Consider the following 23,473-nt stretch of genomic DNA (forward strand, 5'->3'; position numbering starts at 1 on the left):
TTTTTTTATTCTTTTATTTCGTGGCTTCCATAGACTTCTACTGCTCAACTGTCATTTTCTGCAACCAGCTAGGCTCCGCCCACAAAAAAACATCATCGCTGTTTGCAAACACCAAATTGGTCTATAGGCACATAGTATTTATTTACAAAGTGACATTGCCAACTACTGGCCTGGCAGCAAAATACAGCATTTTCACAGACCTGTGAGCTGAGCTCAAATGAATGAGACTAGAGATTCATAAACATTTAATTGGAAGTTGATTATATATAATAAGCAATTATCACAAAATATGCATATACACAAGCTTTGAGAGCACAGGGATATGATATGGACAGTTACATTACTCACAGTGCTACAAGGAACTCCCTTGGAAATTGACTGTACTTAGATCTTATGAATAATCATATTGAATGCTACCATATTGCAACATATAGACATTCTTTGACATGCCCTTAACTGATTTAAAAAAAAAAAAAAAAAAAAAAAAAAGTTATGTTCAAATGGGAGTGTGCCTCAGCACCCCCATCATGTGATATTCCTCAATCATCTATTTTAGTACTCATTTTCCCTGTATATGATCTCTTTAGGAATGATTTTGCATAAATATGGTGTAATTTCATTGTGTTGATACCCAATTGCATCTACCCTTTAAGCCACAAGCTTTTCCAAGCCAATGGGGCAACAGAACAATTTACCAGAGTATTAGACAATCAACTGAGTTAAGGAGACACTTAACATTAGCTTTAGATCATGTGTGAGTGACAAGGTCTTGTACCATTATTAGAATTCAAGTGGTTAACTTATTCTCAATAAATTGTACACTAGTCAACATTTGTTTCATTATGTGCTTTATAAAAGAGGTACAGTCCCCACAGAGCCCCTTTGAAATCATTTGCCAAATTCTTAAGCATCATGGGTAACGTCACCAAGAATGCTGCCATCAAACTAAAAATTATAGTGTAAACCAATGCTTCAAGAGCACTTTAAGAGCAGTTCAACCAGACATGAAGCAGTGACAAGTCGGATGCATGCAAGGATTGTCAGTTTTATTGAGAAACAGCTTTTCGCCCTTGAACCATTACAGGACCAAGTGATGCCTTGCCTTCCCACTGAAGGCCTAGAGAGAGGAAAAGGGGGAAAACGAATAAATAAAGCACTCGAAATATCAAGAGCAACCTTAGAAAATGCAAGAGCTACCAACCTCCATAGGGAGCAGCCGCAAATTCACCATCAGGACCACATGTTGAGTCACAGCAACCACAAACTTGGTGGTTTCCATCAGCAGCAGACCACCTGTAACAAGACAGACATGGCACCATCAATGTGAGCAGTCAACTTTAATAAAAAGTGCAACATACATACCCATTGGCGAAGGAACAGGATTTGCGCAGAGCATCACTGGGTACAGAAGCAATAGTTGCCTTCAACATACACGTTATGTAGATCTGCAAGAGACAGACAAGGTCACAAAACCGAAGCAGATGGGAAGAAAAAAGTCAAGTTAATGCCATTTGTGGTACATACATAAGGACTGGAGCTCTCCTGGAACATGAACGCCTCCAGCTGGAACTGGATCTTGTCTTCCTGAGACCGAGGCATAAAGCGGGAGCTGGAAGCTGTAGCCTTGGCATCCACAAAGCACCTGACGACAAAGTCATCACAAAGAGCAACTCATGAATGTCGACCAAGACATGGTTTAGATCTAGTTACTTGATACCTTAGTGACATAGTAGTTACAAAAAGCAACTAAAACAGTCCTATAGAATCAAGTGCCATGACCTTACCCATGATTCTCAATGAAGGAATATCTCGGAAGGGCGTTCACATCAGGTCCTTGAGTGGCCACACAGCGGTCCACAAACACACGCAGAGGCACATGGTTGTACACCTTCACAGACGCCTCAACGTTAATAACGCCACCCAGAAAGTAAGAGTTTGAAGGCCTCTGATAGGACCAATCATCTACCAAAAAAAAAAAAAAAAAAAAAAAACATTTTAGGCACAGCCACAATCACAAGGTTAGAGATATAAACCTGTACTAACCCATCATGAGCTTCAGGGAGAACAGCAAGACTTCTTCACCAACCTCCGTTGAGGCATAAGGGACCCATGTTGGCCTCAAGGCATTACTGCTTACATTTTGAAGTCTGCGGTTCATGAAGGTACCAGTTAATATGGTCTACCAGTTGCACAAGAAGCAGTGCAGAAAGTTAAAGTGTCCACTTACCTTTGATAATGGCATTGAACACCAACAATTGCACCATCAGCCCGGGTAATGGGAGTACCAGCAAGTGCCTCAGGGGTGTAGGTAAGAGAGAAGGTGTAAACAAGCTCATCCTCATTCATCTGTAAGAGATTGGGATAACCTTTTTGGTAACAAAGACTTGATACACCAAGACAGTGGTCTTATATTGCCATGAATGGGAGAAATTACAACACTGCACTAATGCCTAAAGAGCATAGACTTTGCATCAGCACAGCTGCCCTTAGAAGCTCAGGTGAAGCCACAGCTAGTCAGTGAAGACATGCATTTAGGATTAAAAATACACATTAGCTGTTCCAGGGTGGTTAAAGAAAAAAAAAAAAAAACAAGTATGATAAATCCTTTGCTCTAATGTTCAAGCACCGTTCACTCCAGTTATGGAATGGTTCATGATAGATTGTCGGTTTCAAGGGTATTTAAGAGCAAGTTTAAAGTAGTTTGAGAATTCAGGGTTTACACATTCAAACAGATACGACTTGGTTTCATCTACTGTGGAATTCCAAATATAGCAGCCACGTGAACTGACTTGAAAGACTTTGGCTATCCTCTGCCACAACAACCCATCAAGATTAAAGAGTTCTTACCATCTGCACGCTGTTGCAGTCCTGTAGTTCATACTCAAAGATGAGCACCCTAGACTCAGTGTCCTGACCAACAACAGGACATCCACCTAGAGACAAACCAGTTGGCTGGATCAACTGACCATTGCTGAACAAGTCCTGCTGGACCTCTACAAGAACCCGGTTCTCACTGCATTGAACAGCTACACTGCTGGGAGTCACAGGTTGCCTCAACTGGAAGTCCACCGCCAACTCTCTCTGCACTTCAGGAACAGTGGGATACCTCCAATCCAAAGGCTTCACTGGACCCTGCAACAGCTGCTTCTCCTGAAGACCAAAAGGATCCTGTGCAAGGTTTCTTGAGACAGGACTCAGAGGACTCTGAGAAGCCACTTGCAAAGGGTTCCAGAGCCCTAGAGGAGAAAGGCCAGGACTTCTGGAAGCTGGATCTGATTTTGGCCTCATGCTTCTTGGACTTTGACTGTACCTCAAACTTCCCCACGCATCAGGCAGATCAAATGCAACAAGCACAACCACCACTAACACACCTTGCAGAAACTCCATTCTAACAAACATTAACACAAATGCCACAACACACACCAGTGCTTTGCTTGGCCATTTTGTACAGCTTTGAATTAAGGTGGCTCCTCCCCTTTTAGCTTAATTGATTACCTTTAATTCTCTTCTGGACCTGTAGAGTTTAAGCATCTTGGAGACCCACCCCTCTGCACATTTTGCATTTGTCTCTTTTATCTGACACATTGAGGGGGCATTTACATGACACCATTTTCAACTAAAAACTGAAAACTTTTTATGCATTTTGGCCAATTATTTACAGAACAGCAGCATTTTGGGGGCCTAAAAATGCAAACTTTTAAAAATGGGTTTCAAAGTGCAAGTGTTTGAAAACGATACAATTATTGTCTGTGTGTAAACTATAAAAACATGAATTAGTGAAAGTGGTGACGTCATGCGAATGCGTATTACACGTTTAGTCTATAAAGTGGTGCATGTATGACATCAGAATCTGTAAGACTAATTCACCACTGGTTTTCATATGGGGTTTTATAATGGGGTTTTTCAATTTATTAATAAAACAAAGCCTGTGCTAAACATAACTTGATCCTTTGACGTTTTGTTCTACAACATACACACTCAAACCCCAAACTGTCTTTTCTAGCTACTTATTAAAAATCTAAGTTTTAACTACTTGAAAATTTGCCTTTTTCACTATTGGTGTGTGTAATTTATGTTGTAAAAAATGTCAAAGTATTGCGAGGTTGTTTACCATAGGCTTTATTTTACACACACAAAAAACACATTATACAACTCCCTAGAAATATTCAAAAGGAACCAGCAGCAAATTAGTTTTCTGGGTTCTGACGTCATACCTGCACTACTCTATAGGCACATAATGTTTCTTTACAAAGCATCATCGCCAACAACTGGCTTGGCAGCAGAATACAGTAATTATAATCATTTTCACAGATCCATGTGAACAGGGATTGTTTTGATAAAAGTCGTCTGTACACAAAACTTTTCCATTCTTAGTAGTTAGTGGAACTCTCACCTAATGAGTTGATAATCTGAATCAAGTGTGTTAAATAAGAGAGAAATACAAAATGTGCACATCAGTGGGTCCCTAGAACCAGGGGCCTCATTTATAAAACTTTGCGTATATTTCATCCTAAAAGTGTACGTATGCACAAAAAAAAAAATCTGATTTATAAAACCATGTGTACGCCAGAACCTGCGCACAAATCCCTTTATAAATCCCAGTCAGTAGAAGATTGTGCGTAGGCTACGTGCATCTCCACCCTGTCTCCTCCCGAAATCACCATATATGGAGCTTACGACACCTAGTTTTACTATGCATAACCTCATCTGCATATTATTTCCATGCATATTCCCATCACGTGACACCATCGTTAACACCGTCAAAGATAAGAGACATTGGAAAATATTAGATAAGGACTATAAATGCCATTTGTGCAATACACATTACATTGATAAAAATCATCCAATATCCTCTTTATGTTTTAGAATAATTATATCAAAATATCCATAAAAACAAAATTGTATAAAATACTTCAGATAAAGGTTTTAAAATAGAGTTGATTCACGGGCGGACTGGCCATCTGGCATACTGGGCACTTTCCCGGTGGGCCGACGTGCTTTTTGGGGCCGATGGTCGCCGACCGCAAAAAAAAAAAAAAAAAATCATGGTACTGTGCAAAGATATAGGATTTCTGCCTGCACGCAGTTTCAGTGTGATGGTGATCATGGAGAAGAAACGCAAAGGAGGTGCAGAGAAGCTGCGTGAGAGAAAAAAAAACGCTGCCAAATGTGTCAAATTGACACAAATGTTTTCGGTAGTAGCAGCAGGGGCGTAAATAGCGGGGGGGACAGGGGGGTCAGGACCCCCCCTATCTGAGTGCTGTCCCCCCAAAAAATATAATTAATAACCACGCTAAGTATTGTGCATAAATTATATAAACTTAATTATATTAATTAATTTAAATTATATATATTAGTAATCTATAACTATATAGTCATGAAATTATATGAAATTATATATATTAGTAAACTATATAGTCATGAAATTATATAAATTATATAATATAATATATATATATATATATATATATATATATATATATATATATATATATATATATATATATATATATATATATATATATATATATATATATATATATATATATATATATATATATATATATATATATATATATATATATATATATATATATATATGCGGAAGGACGGGTGGTATTTGTGATCTTATGTGGTGGTGGGCCGGTCTGGGCCAAAATGCCAGGGCCGATTTTTGGTCCCAGTCCATCCCTGAGTTGATTCATTTATTTCCACTGGCCAAATAGTATTTTCAAAGTTTAAAACAATTCGATTCAAATTTATACAGTTTTGCTGATAAGCTGAAGATATCTTATAGGATGTTTATAGGCTATTTTTAGTGGAAACAGATAGACCTACTTATATTGCAGTGTAAATACAATTGTCTGACTTGCCGCATTACTGACAAAGTATTTTAAAAAGAAAATCTTACCGTTTACCTCAAATAATATCCTTCAAATACAGTGGTAATTGTTTGAAGATCCTTCACACAACATCAACACCTCCGTGCAGCTATGGTTGTACAGTAAGATACCATTGGAAGTATTCAAACTGGACAACAGACTATTTGACCACCGAATCCAGCAGTGTCTTTCATAATATCAAAGTTAAAGGGTTACTTCAGGATTTAGCATTAAGCTTTGTATTAGTAGAATACCACTAGTATTTTCGAATTACCGTGCTTTCCCCCTTCATATCAGCCCGAGATGAGAGATTTATGCATTTTTATTCTGTAAAAAAGCCTCCGATGACGCAAAAATCGTAATTTTGCGTCATCGGAGGCTTTTTTGGCCAGAGGCTTAAAACTACAGCCAGTAATAGCAGGTAGTTCCGCATTTTTTCACCACGCCCATACATATGCGCGTTTGAGGTTACTCGCGGACATAGATCAAAGATTTTATCAAAAGTGGGTGTCAATTATATTTTTAAGCTTACAGTAATTAACTTTATTTTGTTATAGTCTGCACTACATCAGTGGTTCATCTCGCAAATTTATCGGTCTCTGCAGTCATCTCAACCAATACAGCAACAGGCTTTTGTGGTAACGTTAGCATAAATAGATAAATAGACTAACTCAGTTTTACAGAACAGTGGCTTTACTTTGATACCAGTCAACTTATATGCAACTTATATGTAATTGTCTATCTAACGTTACTTTGCTAAGTTTGCAGTTTTACTGCTACCTACAACACTACATATAGGCTACTGTGTTATCAGTCTAGTATCAGTGAGTCTTACCTCTAGGCGAATACGCTTAGTACCAGATGGCCCAGGCTGTTCGTCCTCTGGGAAAGTGAATATCGATGGTATCGCAATGTCCTTCAGAATGGTTCTCTTCATTGCAAGGATATTTGGTTCGTAGTCCTCGTGCTTGAGATAGAAACTACATATTCTGCGTTTTTTTAGGTTTTCTATAACGGTGTCATCTCCAAACTTCGGGTGTTTGATGGCCCGCAGCCACTGTTTACATCGCTCCAAATCTTTAACTTAATCGGAAAATGATGGAAACTTACTTGTCCTTTCCTGGTTTTGGGTGTACATCCAGGTACAAAGCAATTTAGCACCATTTCGCTGTAAATGTATGAACTAACTCACGATTTATAGAATTAATATGTAACAAAGCAAGCCTAGTTGTTTGAATTTTCCTGGTAATGCTGCCTGTAACTGATAGGCGTGGTTTGGGCGTGGCCTCGCAAGGGCAGCAAAACAAGTGCATTCTGGGAGTTGTCTTTCATCCACATTAGTCAAAAATACATTTTCTGCCTTTTCTCAGTCTAGAAAGCTCCAAATTCAAAAATAATTTCACATTTCTACTACATAAATGACCAATTTTAAATACACATTCATCTTTCCAGGGGTGAAGTACCCCTTTAAGTGTGCATCACTGATCGTTGTTCTCGCTATTTTGTCATAACATCTGCAGTTTAGTTTAAAGAGGAATTATTGTGCTCCTAACGCTCCTCACTGTGATTAAAACAGTGTGTCACAGGAAAAGTGATCGAATGAAGCACATCTACTATCTGAATTCATATAATTTAACTTCAGCGCTTATCGCCATTAGTGAAAGTATAGTATTAATGTAAACGTGTATATCAAAATGAAAACGTGAGTTTCCATGCGAGTTTAATTCCATGCAAGTCTTATTTAAACTGTTATTGTGAACATGCACTGCATTTATGATTGACTCAATGTGGATTTAAAGTGGATTTCCTTCTGCCGTCAGTCCCTCAGCTTACCATCGGTGTTGCCAAACCTGTCTCCAAAATGTTTGTACACACGGCTCAGAGTTTGTGTGGAGGTGCGCAAATTTTCCTGTCAAGTTTGTTTTTATAAAATCACAGCTAGCATACGCATTTTCAGGGCCTGTTTTGTGCAGACGCAAAGTTTTATAAATGAGGCCCCAGGACTGAAAAGCACTGCATTAACAGAAGCAGCTTTAGTTTAAGCTACATTCAGTCACAATTTTACAACCAAGAAACTGACAGCTTGTCTATGATAGAAACTTAAAAAGCACCCAAGCTCAAACAAATAGTCTAGAGAAAGGTTTATGAATACAGATCAAATAAAATTTTAATTTAAGCATTAGGGCTCAAGCTTGGAAATTGTATACAAATGTGTAGAGATATGCATATACTTTGAGCATAGGCATGATAGGAAGACTGACTCCACCTACAGTGCTTTATGGGACAAGGCATGCCTCCAGAGCTCTTTGGAATCATTTGCAGTAAGACTTTAATTTACAGTGCTGTAGTTACATGATACTATAGTAAGTATATGTAGTAACAGTAAATTACAATTAACCCCCAACCTAACCCTAACTGTAACTAATACGTAGATGTGGTTAATAAGTACTGAGTACTATGATGCAACTATGGCACTAGCAAAATGACAAGTCCGATAAATGCAAGGATTGATGACTTTATTGAGAAACAGTCTTTCGCTCTTGAACCACTACAGGACCAAGCGAAGCCTTGCCTTCCCACTGAAGGCCTAGAGGGGGAAAAAAAAAAAAAAAAAAAAAAAAAAAAAAAAAAAAAGGGATTGAGCACTTGAAAACATTAAAAGCAGCCTTAGAAAGGGAGCTCTACCAACCTCCAAAGGGAGAAGCAGCAAATCCACCATCAGGACCACATGTTGAGTCACAGCAACCACAAACTTGGTCGTTTCCATCAGCAGCAAACCACCTGTAACAGACATGCCAGCTTCAACATGAGCAAAGTCATCTTTGAAGTCAAAGACCTAAAGTCAAAAGTTAAGAGGGTGAAATGTACCCATTAGCGAAGGAACAGGATTTGCGCTGAGCATCACTTGGTACAGAAGCAATAGTTGCCTTCAGAATACATGTTATATAGATCTGCAAGGGATGACAAGTCACATACACAGACTGGTAGTTAAACTCACTCATGATATTCCTAGTACATACATAAGGACTGGAGCTCTCCTGGAACATAAAAGCCTCCAGCTGGAACTGGATCTTGTCCTCCTGGGACCGAGGCATGAAGCGGGAGCTGGAAGCTGTAGCCTTGGCATCCACAAAACACCTGAGAAGTGGTTACAAAGAACTCATGAAAATAAACTGTAGCATCAAGCAACTTGACCTAACCCACGACTCTGACAGTTACAAAAGAGTCCTATAAAAACCAAGTGCCATGACCTTACCCATGATTCTCAATGAAGGAATATCTTGGAAGAGAGTTCACATCTGGTCCTTGAGTGGCCACACAGCTGTCCACAAACACACGCAGAGGCACATGATTGTACACCTTCACAGACGCCTCAACATTAATAACGCCACCCAGAAAGTAAGAGTTTGAAGGCCTCTGATAGGACCAATCATCTACAAAAAAAAAGGTTTTTTTTTTTTTTTTTTTTTTTGGCACAGCCACAATTATAAGGTTAAAGATGTAAACCTGTACTAACCAATCATGAGCTTCAGGGAGAACAGCAAGACTTCTTCACCAACCTCCGTTGAGGCATAAGGGATCCATGTTGGCCTCATGCCATTACTGCTTACATTGTGAAGCCTACGGTTCATGAAAGTACCCATTAGATGGTCTCAAAGCTGCACAAGCATGCAGAAAGTCAAAGACCACTTACCTTTGATAATGGCATTGAATGCCAACAACTGCACCATCGGCCCGGGTAATTGGAGTACCAGCAAGTGCCTCAGGGGTGTAGGTAAGCGAGAAGGTGTAGACAAGCTCATCCTCATTCACCTGGAAGAGATTGTGGTTACCGTGAAGGTCAAAGACGGTGCACTAATCTTTGGGAGAAAGTGCATTGTGCAATATGGTGGAATAACTCCTAAATGAGACAATCAGTTAAAAAAAAAAATAAAACAGTGTTGCCATAGAAAAGTACAAGTCTCAAACTTAGGATTAAACATGTGCTATTCCAGGTTTATATAAAAAAAAAAATAAAATAAAAAAAAAAACACCTTAACACTAGAGCACAGGTTATTCTTCTTTAAGCAGCATTCATACCATTTATGGGATAGTTCATACAATCAACCCATTAAGATTAGAGAGTTCTTACCATCAGCACACTGTTGCAGTCCTGTAGTTCATACTCAAAGACGAGCACCCTAGACTCAGTGTCCTGACCAACAACAGGACATCCACCTAGAGACAGACCAGTTGGCTGGATCAACTGACCATTGCTGAACAAGTCCTGCTGGACCTCTACAAGAACCCGGTTCTCACTGCATTGAACAGCTACACTGCTGGGAGTCACAGGTTGCCTCAACTGGAAGTCCACTGCCAACTCCCTCTGCACCTCAGGAACAATGGGATACCTCCAATCCAAAGGCTTCACTGGACCCTGCAACAGCTGCTTCTCCTGAAGACCAAAAGGATCCTGTGCAAGGTTTCTTGAGACAGGACTCAGAGGACTCTGAGAAGCCACTTGCAAAGGGTTCCAAAGCCCTAGAGGAGAAAGGCCAGGACTTCTGGAAGCTGGATCTGATTTTGGCCTCATGCTTCTTGGACTTTGACTGTACCTCAAACTTCCCCATGCATCAGGCAGATCAAATGCAACAAGCACAACCACCACTAACACACCTTGCAGAAACTCCATTCTAACAAACATTAACACAAATGCCACAACACACACCAGTGCTTTGCTTGGCCATTTTGTACAGCTTTGAATTAAGGTGGCTCCTCCCCTTTTAGCTTAATTGATTACCTTTAATTCTCTTCTGGACCTGTAGAGTTTAAGCATCTTGGAGACCCACCCCTCTGCACATTTTGCATTTGTCTCTTTTATCTGACACATTGAGGGGGCATTTACATGACACCATTTTCAACTAAAAACTGAAAACTTTTTATGCATTTTGGCCAATTATTTACAGAACAGCAGCATTTTGGGGGCCTAAAAATGCAAACTTTTAAAAATGGGTTTCAAAGTGCAAGTCTTTGAAAACGATACAATTATTGTCTGTGTGTAAACTATAAAAACATGAATTAGTGAAAGTGGTGATGTCATGCGAATGCGTATTACACGTTTAGTCTATAAAGTGGTGCATGTATGACATCAGAATCTGTAAGACTAATTCACCACTGGTTTTCATATGGGGTTTTATAATGGGGTTTTTCAATTTATTAATAAAACAAAGCCTGTGCTAAACATAACTTGATCCTTTGACGCTTTGTTCTTGTTAGATCAAAATCTCAATAATAGGTAGAATATTTGTAATTCCAGTCATCAGTTAAGAAACAGGCGCCTCAACCCCTGTGATGTGTGGCAGCAGCAGCGCAAGATCTCGGGAGAATGACCAAGCAGACACAGATCAAGTGTGGTACAAAGCATTCTCAGATTTATTCAGGAAGAAGGGTCATATTTATAGACATAGGTCAAACAACAATCTCCAGGATGGCTTGAGCATCCAATCATACGACTTACCGTGTAAACCTTACCATGTATGGCATTTCACAAAATATAATAACAAATAAGAAATGTATGTGCGTAAATGTGTGTGTGTCTTCAACTTCTGGTTACGTGTGAGAGTGTCAGTGTGTCCAAGGACTACTACTTGTTGTTTTGTCTAGGTAGGCACATGAGCTGCACAATGGAAAAATCCCAAGACACAGAGAAAGTCAGAAAGTGAAGCCCAAGAAATAAAAAAATATTTAACAATGGCCACTTTAAATCATTTATGATTTAGTGCTTCCCTTTAAAGAAAATTGATCAATCTGTTTTTCAAATAATAGCAAGCAAAATCTAAACACATAATCATAATCTAATACTGTGATCTATGGATTATTCCAAGACTTGTCTTAATCATTCCCTGTATGGATTGTAATATGCATGGAGCCAAACATAAAAGCAGTAAAATCATCAGTAAACAGTAAACAGTAGAACAGGAAACAACAAATTAAAGTATGTCGCCCAGTTAGAGAACCATTGTCCTTTTTACATAGTTCATGTTGATTGTCTTGGCAGCGTTGTAAGTTAGAGGGACAACGGACCAGACGCTGTGTATGGCATGACAAATCAAAGAGTCCTTGGTGTCGTCCATGTGTCCATGTCATGGCAGCAGGCATAGCCGAGTTCAAAGTTATTGTTACAAGTCCCATTCTGCAGTCAAAGTTTTCTCCAACACTGCTGAACTGCTCTCTCCTTCCATGGTCCTTGACGTTGTTATGTTGGTCCTAGATTAATTGACTAGATTAACTAGTCAGATCGCATATGGACGTAACGCTGCGTGTTCAGCTCCTTTCCGGCCATATGTTTACTCTCCTAATTAATCTGAACGTCCCCCTTGGCACGGGGCAGCCTTCAGTCTACTCGCGTGCATCAATTGCGGCTGCAGGTCAGTCAGCACTCCCATCCTTGTCACTGCAATCACCATGGCCGGCCCCAGATATTTTGGCTCTCTGATCTTGACTGGTTTCAGACTCCTTATCAGCACCTGCACAAACTTGTGTGTTGGTTTCTCTGAGGGGAGAGGAAGAGTTAGTGAAACATCACCATTAATAGAATTAAATTATTCGACCAGCTCCGTGACATAGTCGTCCAGGATCCTCCATTTCACCTAAAGAAGAAAAACGCCAGCGCGGCCTTTGACCAATGGTGTCGGGAAAGGCCTACCCATCAGAATTTCAAAAGGAAACATTTTAGTAGTGGAGGATGGTGTCATTCGTATTTCAGCTAAAACAGCTTGCAATACAGTCATCCAATTTTTTCCGTCTCTAAACACGCTTTAGTTAATATATCTTTGATCGTTCTGTTAAATCAATCAATAGTTAAATTTTTAGCCAATAATTGTGTTACTTTGGATGTAAAAGGTGTTCCATAATCATTTTAAATGACACTTGGTATCCCAAATCTGGGTATAATTTCTTTGCATTTTTTGCATTCTCCCTCGCACATAGGAAAGCTTCTGGCCACTTTGTGAATCTGTCAATGGATGTTAGTTTTTGCACAGATAAAGCATTAATTGCCTGAGCTGTCTTAGCAGCACTTGTGTGCGAGAGACCATGATAGTGACGTATAAGCAACACAAGTGTCGACTTTGGCCAATTGATTACTTACTTGCTCTTAATCCCCTGCTGCATGTCCCCTCACCTTGACTATGGCCACTTTGCTCGTCAGCTGCACTACATTAATTAAATCTACTATCAAATCAGAATGTCTACTTAGAATTAGTATAAATTTTGACAATTTTATTAACAAGTTCCACTGCCTGTGCTGATGTGTATGGTAATGTTTTTCTGCATAACTATAAACCATCTGATGGTTTAGAACATGAACCATCAACATATAGACTATCCCCCTCTTCTAGGGCCGTATCTAACAGATCGGTCCTACAAGCAGTTTCAGTTTCAATTGATTTCAAACAATCAGGTACCTCATCAGTGCTGTCAGTGGTTTGGTCAGCAGTACTAAGCAACTCTCTCAAAGCAATGACAGCAGTGTGTGGCACAGATGTTGGCTTATTCGTTGAATTTGTAGTTGCACTGTGCCGTCATGTGTATTAAGATTATGTAAAATTGCATTTACCTAATGTGAGGTGTGTAACGTCAGTGGATGTGTACTGTTTTTTCAGCATCTCATACCATCAGGGCAGCAGCAGCCACTGCTCGAAGGCAGACCTTGTGTAATGTTGTCTAATGTTTTGGAAAAATACGCCAAAGGGCGATAACTTGTACCGTGTTCCTGGGCCAGTATCCCCGCTGCAATGCCCCGCTCTCGTGCACGTAAAGGTGGAAGTCTTTTTTGTAGTTCATTTCAACAGTCCACTTGATGACTTGTTGTGGTGAGGCTTGGTGTCAATGGCCTTCTGAGATAATGTGTCCCAGATAAGAGACTTGTGGTCTCACCCACTGCACTTTCTTTCTTGAAGCAGACAATGATGGAGGCCTGTTCAGTTCTCTGCTGTCGTTGTGGCTGAGATGAGCGTAGTTGGTGGGAGCTTGATGTTGCTGAGGGTTTTGTGCACGATTGCAGAGAACACAGCAGGCGAGTCAACGTAGCCCTGAGGAAGACGTGTCCATGTAAATTGTTGTTGTTTGTACATAAATGAAAATAATGGCTGCACCTCTTCAGATATCAGTATGCTGAAAAAAAAATCAGAACATATATAAAGGACAGTATAGAATTTATGTGTAGGATATTGAATTTATTATAGTTACCACATCCAGTACCACTGGTGAAAGATCAGATCTTTGATCTTTCTCAAATCTTGTGTCAGTCGCCAACTTTGTCCATCTGCTTTGAGAATAGGATTAAAAGGTGTGTTATATGGTGAGTGCGTCTTAATAATAATGCCATGTTTTAACAAATTTTCAGTCACAGGTTCAATGCCCTTCTGGAGAAAGAGGGTATTGTTTTACATAGACCGGTGTTTTTGTTTTCAGTAACGCAGTGTACGGTTTATCATTGAAGAAAGCTTGTGCTTAGCCCACAGTTTCACAGTTTTGGATTTACTCATTTCAGTGACGCTATCTCTTCTCCCTCACTCTCAGCTTCACACAGTAGGATGAGGGTGTGGCTCAGTGGGCACCATCAGCACAGAAGGGAAGAAAAAGAAAAATCATTATCAAAATCATTTTCATAAAATGTTGACTATCACTTGTGACCACAGGCAATATTTTTTACCATCTACATTCAATTCCAAATTTGGCAAATCAGTTTTGTTATTTTTATATTTTAGAGTGAGCAGAAGTACTTGGGGTTCCTTCACTCCTTAGGCATCCCTATTGGGGAGTCCATTCCATTCTGTTTGGTATTTGTTACTCTTGGTTGGAGTTTTTAATTCTCCTTTTTGTCTGTTTCTCCCTGTCTGCGTCTCCCTGTCTGCGTCTTTCCCCATCATTTCGTTTCCTGCACTCTTTTGCCCAATGACCAGGTTTGCCACAATAATGACATTTCTCTCGCCTTACTTTCCCTTTTCCAGTCATTTTATCATTTTCTGTTTTCAGAGAACGACACACATCAATTATCTCTGTCTCTGTCACATCATCCCCCAAAGTTCTGAGGAGTATTACTTTAAAATCTGGACCCGTCAGTTGTGCATAACGGGTATGACATTTCAGAATCTGCACAAATTTCACTGGATGAGAGGGAGAAGGCAGATTGTTACATATACTTTCAATGTCACTTGCCTTAGCAGGACATATGGAAATTTGATTTCCCTGTCTCACAAACATTAAAGCAGGCTTTGATTTTTGTTCACATTTTGCTTTCTCGCAGTCTGCCCGTTTACTGGGAGCTGCGCCCCCCCCTGCCACACACTGCTGTGTCTCTCTACATTCTGGCAGGGTGGGATATAATTTTGATGGAATGAGAGGTTTTTTCAATTCCTCTACTGTAGGCGCCTTATATTGACAAATATTTGAAGGGGATGTTGAGGCATAGGGCTGATATGGATACCCCTTTTTTCCTTTTTTAAATTTTGGCCTCTCTGGACCTTTATCCCAATATGTTTTCATTTCTTTCCATTTACTGTATGATTTTTTCATGTACTTATCATTCCACTCTGGGTCTCCCCAGCCCCCATTAAACATCGAATTTGCACTTTCCATATCCCCTGGCTTAAAAGAGCCTTCTTTGGGGAAAGGATCCAATTGTATTTTTCCTTGAGCCCACCCACTTAAATTTGATAAATAGGGTTCAGTCCAATATCCACAATTATTTCTAAACATCCAATTTCGGGGTGTCTCATCTTGAATTGGTCTTGATATCTTTTGACCCATCCTTCACCTAATTTGATTTTTAATTTGCCACACCACACCAAAGGGGTCTTTTTATAATTCTTTAATTATAATTATTCAGCCAATTTTATTAATTTGTCAACCGGAATATTCCCATCAACACTTTATTTTCCTTCAGAGCGGATCTAAACGGATATCCGGCAGAGCGGATCTGCACGGATCTTCCTCGCACTGGAGGGATTACCAAAATATTTGCCAGGTAGCTGTGTGTTTAAACAGTACCCTTCCAGACAAATCTTCCTGGACTAACTCTTAGAGCTGCATCCAAGGATATCATGGGATGAGTTCAATCAATCCTACCACCACAGGAAATTATTAATAAACAACTTACCTGTGATGAAGGATGACCTCTCAGTCCCCCAGTCCCGTGTTTCTTGGGAATATCCCGGACGAGCCCCCAAACTGTTAGATCAAAATCTCAATAATACATAGAATATTTGTAATTCCAGTCATCAGTTAAGAAACAGGCGCCTCAACCCCTGTGATGTGTGGCAGCAGCAGCGCGAGATCTCGGGAGAATGACCAAGCAGAGTTAAGTGTGCATCAATGATCGTTGTTCTCGCTAAAATATTTTGTCATAACATCTGCAGTTTCATTTAAAGAGGAATTATTGTGCTCCTAACGCTCCTCGCTGTGATTAAAACAGCATGTCACAGGAAAAGTGATCGAATGAAGCGCATTTACTATCTGAATTCATATAATTTAACTTCTCCTGTAACTTCAGCGCTTATCGCCATTAGTGAAAGTGTAATATTAATGTAAACGTGTATATCAAAATGAAAACGTGTTTCCATGCGACACATGTCATGAATATGAAGGAGGTTTTATGAATGTTTATGACAACTGTCATTAAGTGTCATTCACTCAATTATGTCATTTTTAATGCAAAGATGACATTGTTTGAGATGTCCGAGTTATGACAACTTGACATAAACCAATACATCATAACCTGTCAGTGTCTTTGTCATGACAACTTGACATCATTTAGCTTTATGGGTTAACATTACATTAAACTATCATGTGGTTGGTTTTGACATTGGCTGTCATGAGGCCATTATAATAGTGTCATAAATATGTATCTTGAGCTCAAGTACAGTGGTACAAATTGAACTTGTCATTAAAATGTCATTAAGTGACAATACTCTGACAAATAATTTTATAACAGCGTCATGACTATTTTTCATTTCATGTTTTTTTTTTTTTTTTTTTTTTTTTAAGTTTCCTCCAACAGAAGATCAGATAATAGACAATTTCAAGTTTCGCAAAAAAGATGACACTGTTATAAAATAATGGTAACACTTTATTTTAGGGTCTTTTAACTAGTTGCTTATTACTATTAGCATTCATATGGCTAAAATATTGGCTATTTATTAGTACTTATAAAGCACATATTAATGCCTTATTCTGCATGACCTTATTCTACATTCTTAATCCTACCCAATACCTAAACCTAACAATTAACTACAATAAGCAGTAAATTAAGAGTGTATTGAGGAAAAAGGTCATAGCTAATCATTTATATATGTGTTCCCTATACTGAAATGTTACCAAAATAATGTAATGTAATGTTAACCCATAAAGCTAAGTAGTTTTTTAAAGTTTGAAAATTAATCTGCTATGTCATGTTTATGACAGGTTATGATGTTTTGCTAATGTCAAGTTGTCATGACAAAGACACTGACAGGTTATGATGTGTTGGTTTATGTCAAGTTGTCGTAACAAAGACATCTCAAACAATGTCATCTTTGCATTAAAAATGACAATTGAGCGAATGACATTTAGTTTCCTCCAACAGAAGGTCAGATAATAGACAATTTCAAGTTTCGCAAAAAAGATGACACTGTTATAAAATAATGGTAACACTTTATTTTAGGGTCTTTTAACTAGTTGCTTATTACTATTAGCATTCATATGGCTAAAATATTGGCTATTTATTAGTACTTATAAAGCACATATTAATGCCTTATTCTGCATGACCTTATTCTACATTCTTAATCCTACCCAATACCTAAACTTAACAATTAACTATAATAAGCAGTAAATTAAGAGTGTATTGAGGAAAAAGGTCATAGCTAATCGTTTATATATGTGTTCCCTATACTGAAGTGTTACCAAAATAATGTAATGTAATGTTAACCCATAAAGCTAAGTAGTTTTTTAAAGTTTGAAAATTAATCTGCTATGTCATGTTTATGACAGGTTATGATGTTTTGCTAATGTCAAGTTGTCATGACAAAGACACTGACAGGTTATGATGTGTTGGTTTATGTCAAGTTGTCGTAACAAAGACATCTCAAACAATGTCATCTTTGCATTAAAAATGACAATTGAGCGAATGACATTTAATGACAGTTGTCATAAACATGCATAAAACCATGTCAAGATTATGAAGGTGTCATGTCAGTCTTATGCACACCCCTTCAAGTAAAGTGTTACCCAAAGTTTTATAAATGAGGCCCCAGAACTGAAAAGCACTGCATTAACATAAGAACTTACTAAAAGGGAGAAAAAAAAAAAAAAAAAAAAAAAAAAAAAAAAGCAGCTTTAGTTTAAGCTACATTCAGTCACAATTTTACAACCAAGAAACTGACAGCTTGTCTACGATAGAAACTTCTTTAAAAAAAAAAAAAAAGCACCTAAGCTCAAACAAGTGATAGTCTAGAGATACTTAAAGGTTTATGAATACAGATCAGAGAAATTTTTTATTTAAACACTAGGGCTTAAGCTTGGAAATTACACATTTGTATATAAAGATAACAATGCATACACTTTGTGAGCATAGACATGATAGGAAGACTGACGCCATCACCTACAGTGCTTTATGGGACAAGGCATGCCTCCAGAGCTCTTTGGAATCAATTGCAGTAAGACTTTAATTTACAGTGCTGTAGTTACATGATACTATTAAAGTACATGTAGTAACAGTAAAATTACAATTAACCCCCAACCCAACCCTAAGTGTAACTATAATACGTAGATGTAGTTAATAGTACTCAGTACTTATTACAAAGTAACTATGGCACTTAAAGTAACCTCAATTGCTTGCCAAGTAACATTTACCAGGAATTCTGTTAAATAGTAACAACCTGATGGCTTCAAAAGCATAATTAACCTTGAACTCACAACAGCAGTCTCAAAATACTCAAAGTTGCCTATAGAAAAGTTTAGGCTCCTGTAATGCTACAGTTGCATGCTGTATGTGTTCTAAATTCCCTGTAAGAGTATACGGGAAGGACTTTTGTCATGAAGCATCTTATAGTGTATTTCCACTGGGTGGTGCTAGTTTCTGCTATTCTGCTATTGCGTTTTTACTTTCACTTTTGCCAGCCATTTGCTCTGCCATTTCTTCAGGTGTTAATGTGCGTGATTGAATGCAAGTTTATTATACAAATAAGTGATACATGTTTATGTTGTGTTTAAATATTCACTTTGTGCAACCAAATTTTACATTGTGCACTAGGTTATAATATGAGAGCTATATACACAGTGATTCACGTGCATATGTTCACTGCTGTTAATCCCCTCTGTGACATTGGTACATGCATAACTTGTCAGTAGTGTGTTACTGTTTATGTAACTTAATGTTATTGGACATACACTGATGTATATTTTTATTTTGTTCATTTCAGAAAGACCACATTTAATACCTTGCACAACTGAATGATGCCAAATATGCAAACAAATATAAAGAGTTGAACTGTTCAATGTCTCCTGTCATGCTTCTTACCGGAGCCCTGTAGTGGATGAGCATTCACCTACCTATATTATTATAGTTCTTTTCAGTATGGGACTGGCAAAGGTACAGTAGGACTAGTTTTACTACACTGGCAGAATGAGGCACTGTTTGAGTCAACAGTTCAACCAGACATGAAGCAAAATGACAAGTCAGATAAATGCAAGGATTGATTTTGAGTTTTATTGAGAAACAGTCTTTCGCTCTTGAACCATTACAGGACCAAGCGAAGCCTTGCCTTCCCACTGAAGGCCTAGAGAGGGAGGAAAAAAATAAATAAATAAAATTGATTGAGCACTTGAAAAACACTAAAAGCAAACTTAGAAAGGGAGATCTACCAACCTCCAAAGGGAGAAGCAGCAAATCCACCATCAGGACCACATGTTGAGTCACAGCAACCACAAACTTGGTGGTTTCCATCAGCAGCAAACCACCTGTAACAATAGACATGCCAGCTTCAACATGAGCAAAGTCATCTTCGAAGTCAAAGACCTAAAGTCAAAAGTTAAGAGGGTGAAATGTACCCATTAGCGAAGGAACAGGATTTGCGCTGAGCATCACTTGGTACAGAAGCAATAGTTGCCTTCAGAATACATGTTATATAGATCTGCAAGGGATGACAAGTCACATACACAGATTGGTAGTTAAACTCACTCATGATATTCTTAGTACATACATAAGGACTGGAGCTCTCCTGGAACATGAACGCCTCCAGCTGGAACTGGATCTTGTCCTCCTGGGACCGAGGCATGAAGCGGGAGCTGGAAGCTGTAGCCTTGGCATCCACAAAACACCTGAGAAGTGGTTACAAAGAACTCATGAATATCAACTGTATCAAGCAACTTGACCTAACCCATGACTCTGACAGTTACAAAAGAGTCCTATAAAAACCAAGACCCTTGACCTTACCCATGATTCTCAATGAAGGAATATCTTGGAAGAGAGTTCACATCTGGTCCTTGAGTGGCCACACAGCGGTCCACAAACACACGCAGAGGCACATGATTGTACACCTTCACAGACGCCTCAACATTAATAACGCCACCCAGAAAGTAAGAGTTTGAAGGCCTCTGATAGGACCAATCATCTACAAAAAAACAAAAAAGACAAAAACATTTTAGGCACAGCCACAATCATAAGGTTAAAGATATAAACCTGTACTAACCCATCATGAGCTTCAGGGAGAACAGCAAGACTTCTTCACCAACCTCCGTTGAGGCATAAGGGATCCATGTTGGCCTCAAGGCATTACTGCTTACATTGTGAAGCCTACGGTTCATGAGAGTACCCATTAGATGGTCTCAAAGCTGCACAAGCATACAGAAAGTCAAAGACCACTTACCTTTGATAATGGCATTGAATGCCAACAACTGCACCATCAGCCCGGGTAATTGGAGTACCAGCAAGTGCCTCAGGGGTGTAGGTAAGCGAGAAGGTGTAGACAAGCTCATCCTCATTCATCTGTAAGAGATTGACCTTCACAGATAACCACATCGCAAAGACGGTGCACTAATCTTTGGGAGAAAGTGCATTGTGCAATAACTCCTAAACGAGCCAATTGGTTTAAAAAAAAAAAAAAAAAAAAAAAAAAAATATATATATATATATATATATATAAACGGTGTTGCCATAGAAAAGTGCAGGTCTCAAACTTAGGATTAAACATGTGCTGTTCCAGGTTAAAAACTAGCTTTAACACTAGAGCACAGGTTATTCTTGTTTAAGCAGCATTCACACCATTTATGGGATAGTTCATGTCATTGTCTTTTGAGGAGTTTTAAAGAGGCATGCAGTCTGAGAAACCAGGGTTTACACATTCAAACAGATAGGACTCTCAGCTGCCCTGGCTTTGCAAACGCTGCAACAAGTGAACTGACTTTCCTTGAAAGAGACTTTGGCTATCCTCTGCCACAAACAACCCATCAAGATTAAAGAGTTCTTACCATCTGCACGCTGTTGCAGTCCTGTAGTTCATACTCAAAGATGAGCACCCTAGACTCAGTGTCCTGACCAACAACAGGACATCCACCTAGAGACAGACCAGTTGGCTGGATCAACTGACCATTGCTGAACAAGTCCTGCTGGACCTCTACAAGAACCCGGTTCTCACTGCATTGAACAGCTACACTGCTGGGAGTCACAGGTTGCCTCAACTGAAAGTCCACCGCCAACTCTCTCTGCACCTCAGGAACAACAGGATACCTCCAATCCAAAGGTTTCACTGGACCTTGCAACAGCTGCTTCTCTTGAAGGCCAAAAGGATCCTGTGCAAGGTTTCTGGAGACAGAACTCAGAGGACTCTGAAACTGAGAAACCACTTGCAAAGGGTTCCAGAGCTCTAGAGGAGAAAGGGCAGGATTTCTGGAAGCTGGATCTGATTTTGGCCTCATGCTTCTTGGACTTTGACTGTACCTCAAACTTCCCCATGCATCAGGCAGATCAAATGCAACAAGCACAACCACCACTAACACACCTTGCAGAAACTCCATTCTAACAAACATTAACACAAATGCCACAACACACACCAGCGTTTGGCTTGGCCATTTTGTACAGCTTTGAATTAAGGTGGCTCCTCCCCTTTTAGCTTAATTGATTACCTTTGATTGTCCTCTGGACCTGTAGAGTTTATGCATCTTGTGGACCCACCACATGACATCATTTTCAGCTAAAATCTTTTTATGCATTCTGGCAATTCCTTTACAGGACAACAGTGTTTTGGGGGCCTAAAAATTCAAACTTTTGAAAATGTGTTTCAAGTTTTTAAAAAACAATACAATTATTGTCTCTGTAAACTACAAAAATGCAAATGTGTGAAAACGGTGACGTGTGCATGCATATTAAGTGTTCAGTCTATAGGCACATAGTATTTATTTACAAAGTGACATTGCCAACTACTGGCCTGGCAGCAAAATACAGCATTTTCACAGATCTGTGAGCTGAGATTCCTCGCACTGGAGGGATTACCAAAATATTTGCCAGGTAGCTGTGTGTTTAAACAGTACCCTTCCAGACAAATCTTCCTGGACTAACTCTTAGAGCTGCATCCAAGGATATCATGGGATGAGTTCAATCAATCCTACCACCACAGGAAATTATTAATAAACAACTTACCTGTGATGAAGGATGACCTCTCAGTCCCCCAGTCCCGTGTTTCTTGGGAATATCCCGGACGAGCCCCCAAACTGTTAGATCAAAATCTCAATAATACATAGAATATTTGTAATTCCAGTCATCAGTTAAGAAACAGGCGCCTCAACCCCTGTGATGTGTGGCAGCAGCAGCGCGAGATCTCGGGAGAATGACCAAGCAGAGTTAAGTGTGCATCAATGATCGTTGTTCTCGCTAAAATATTTTGTCATAACATCTGCAGTTTCATTTAAAGAGGAATTATTGTGCTCCTAACGCTCCTCGCTGTGATTAAAACAGCATGTCACAGGAAAAGTGATCGAATGAAGCGCATTTACTATCTGAATTCATATAATTTAACTTCTCCTGTAACTTCAGCGCTTATCGCCATTAGTGAAAGTGTAATATTAATGTAAACGTGTATATCAAAATGAAAACGTGTTTCCATGCGACACATGTCATGAATATGAAGGAGGTTTTATGAATGTTTATGACAACTGTCATTAAGTGTCATTCACTCAATTATGTCATTTTTAATGCAAAGATGACATTGTTTGAGATGTCCGAGTTATGACAACTTGACATAAACCAATACATCATAACCTGTCAGTGTCTTTGTCATGACAACTTGACATCATTTAGCTTTATGGGTTAACATTACATTAAACTATCATGTGGTTGGTTTTGACATTGGCTGTCATGAGGCCATTATAATAGTGTCATAAATATGTATCTTGAGCTCAAGTACAGTGGTACAAATTGAACTTGTCATTAAAATGTCATTAAGTGACAATACTCTGACAAATAATTTTATAACAGCGTCATGACTATTTTTCATTTCATGTTTTTTTTTTTTTTTTTTTTTTTTTTTAAGTTTCCTCCAACAGAAGGTCAGATAATAGACAATTTCAAGTTTCGCAAA

General features: G+C 38.9%; 3 protein-coding genes across 5 annotated transcripts; all 3 read right to left on the reverse strand.

Moving 5' to 3' along the window:
- Window positions 1–1,025: 1,025 nt before the first annotated feature.
- On the reverse strand, window positions 1,026–3,446 carry LOC125269280 (zona pellucida sperm-binding protein 3-like). The gene is made up of 8 exons (XM_048192175.1): window positions 2,848–3,446; window positions 2,228–2,346; window positions 2,044–2,147; window positions 1,785–1,962; window positions 1,525–1,642; window positions 1,363–1,445; window positions 1,202–1,293; window positions 1,026–1,117 (listed from the first exon to the last, which is right to left on the reverse strand). Exons 1-8 carry the CDS (start codon window positions 3,397–3,399, stop codon window positions 1,047–1,049), a joined length of 1,317 nt encoding a protein of 438 aa, XP_048048132.1. The 5' UTR covers window positions 3,400–3,446; the 3' UTR covers window positions 1,026–1,046.
- A 4,935-nt stretch (window positions 3,447–8,381) lies between these two features.
- Window positions 8,382–10,609, reverse strand: LOC125269283 (zona pellucida sperm-binding protein 3-like). 2 transcript variants are annotated; one of them, XM_048192179.1, is made up of 8 exons: window positions 10,015–10,609; window positions 9,577–9,695; window positions 9,400–9,503; window positions 9,139–9,316; window positions 8,903–9,020; window positions 8,751–8,833; window positions 8,572–8,663; window positions 8,382–8,469 (listed from the first exon to the last, which is right to left on the reverse strand). In XM_048192179.1, exons 1-8 carry the CDS (start codon window positions 10,564–10,566, stop codon window positions 8,399–8,401), a joined length of 1,317 nt encoding a protein of 438 aa, XP_048048136.1. In that variant the 5' UTR covers window positions 10,567–10,609; the 3' UTR covers window positions 8,382–8,398. The 2 variants fall into 2 exon arrangements, with proteins under 2 accessions (XP_048048136.1, XP_048048135.1); XM_048192178.1 differs by having other exon boundaries at window positions 8,751–9,020.
- An 8,977-nt stretch (window positions 10,610–19,586) lies between these two features.
- LOC125269281 (zona pellucida sperm-binding protein 3-like) lies at window positions 19,587–21,967 on the reverse strand. Of its 2 annotated transcripts, XM_048192177.1 has the most exons (8): window positions 21,369–21,967; window positions 20,768–20,886; window positions 20,591–20,694; window positions 20,335–20,512; window positions 20,102–20,219; window positions 19,950–20,032; window positions 19,768–19,859; window positions 19,587–19,678 (listed from the first exon to the last, which is right to left on the reverse strand). In XM_048192177.1, the coding sequence occupies exons 1-8, from the start codon at window positions 21,924–21,926 to the stop codon at window positions 19,608–19,610; spliced, it is 1,323 nt and encodes a 440-aa protein (XP_048048134.1). In that variant the 5' UTR covers window positions 21,927–21,967; the 3' UTR covers window positions 19,587–19,607. The 2 variants fall into 2 exon arrangements, with proteins under 2 accessions (XP_048048134.1, XP_048048133.1); XM_048192176.1 differs by having other exon boundaries at window positions 19,950–20,219.
- Between the last annotated feature and the right edge of the window lie 1,506 nt (window positions 21,968–23,473).

This window comes from Megalobrama amblycephala, linkage group LG5, assembly GCF_018812025.1.
Source record: "Megalobrama amblycephala isolate DHTTF-2021 linkage group LG5, ASM1881202v1, whole genome shotgun sequence".
Taxonomy (NCBI): domain Eukaryota; kingdom Metazoa; phylum Chordata; class Actinopteri; order Cypriniformes; family Xenocyprididae; genus Megalobrama; species Megalobrama amblycephala.

Coding starts and splice junctions, on each gene's coding strand:
- LOC125269280 (XM_048192175.1), bottom strand. CDS start 3,399: ATGTTTGTTAGAATGGAGTTTCTGCAAGGTGTGTTAGTGGTGGTTGTG. Junction 1,294..1,362: donor TCCTGTTCCTTCGCCAATGG/GTATGTATGTTG, acceptor GTCTTGTTACAG/GTGGTCTGCTGCTGATGGAA. Junction 1,118..1,201: donor TGCGGCTGCTCCCTATGGAG/GTTGGTAGCTCT, acceptor TCCTCTCTCTAG/GCCTTCAGTGGGAAGGCAAG.
- LOC125269283 (XM_048192178.1), bottom strand. CDS start 10,566: ATGTTTGTTAGAATGGAGTTTCTGCAAGGTGTGTTAGTGGTGGTTGTG. Junction 9,504..9,576: donor ATTCAATGCCATTATCAAAG/GTAAGTGGTCTT, acceptor CATGAACCGTAG/GCTTCACAATGTAAGCAGTA. Junction 9,021..9,138: donor TCCTTCATTGAGAATCATGG/GTAAGGTCATGG, acceptor ACCACTTCTCAG/GTGTTTTGTGGATGCCAAGG.
- LOC125269281 (XM_048192176.1), bottom strand. CDS start 21,926: ATGTTTGTTAGAATGGAGTTTCTGCAAGGTGTGTTAGTGGTGGTTGTG. Junction 20,887..21,368: donor ACTGCAACAGCGTGCAGATG/GTAAGAACTCTT, acceptor AATCTCTTACAG/ATGAATGAGGATGAGCTTGT. Junction 20,513..20,590: donor CTCCCTGAAGCTCATGATGG/GTTAGTACAGGT, acceptor GTTTTTTTGTAG/ATGATTGGTCCTATCAGAGG.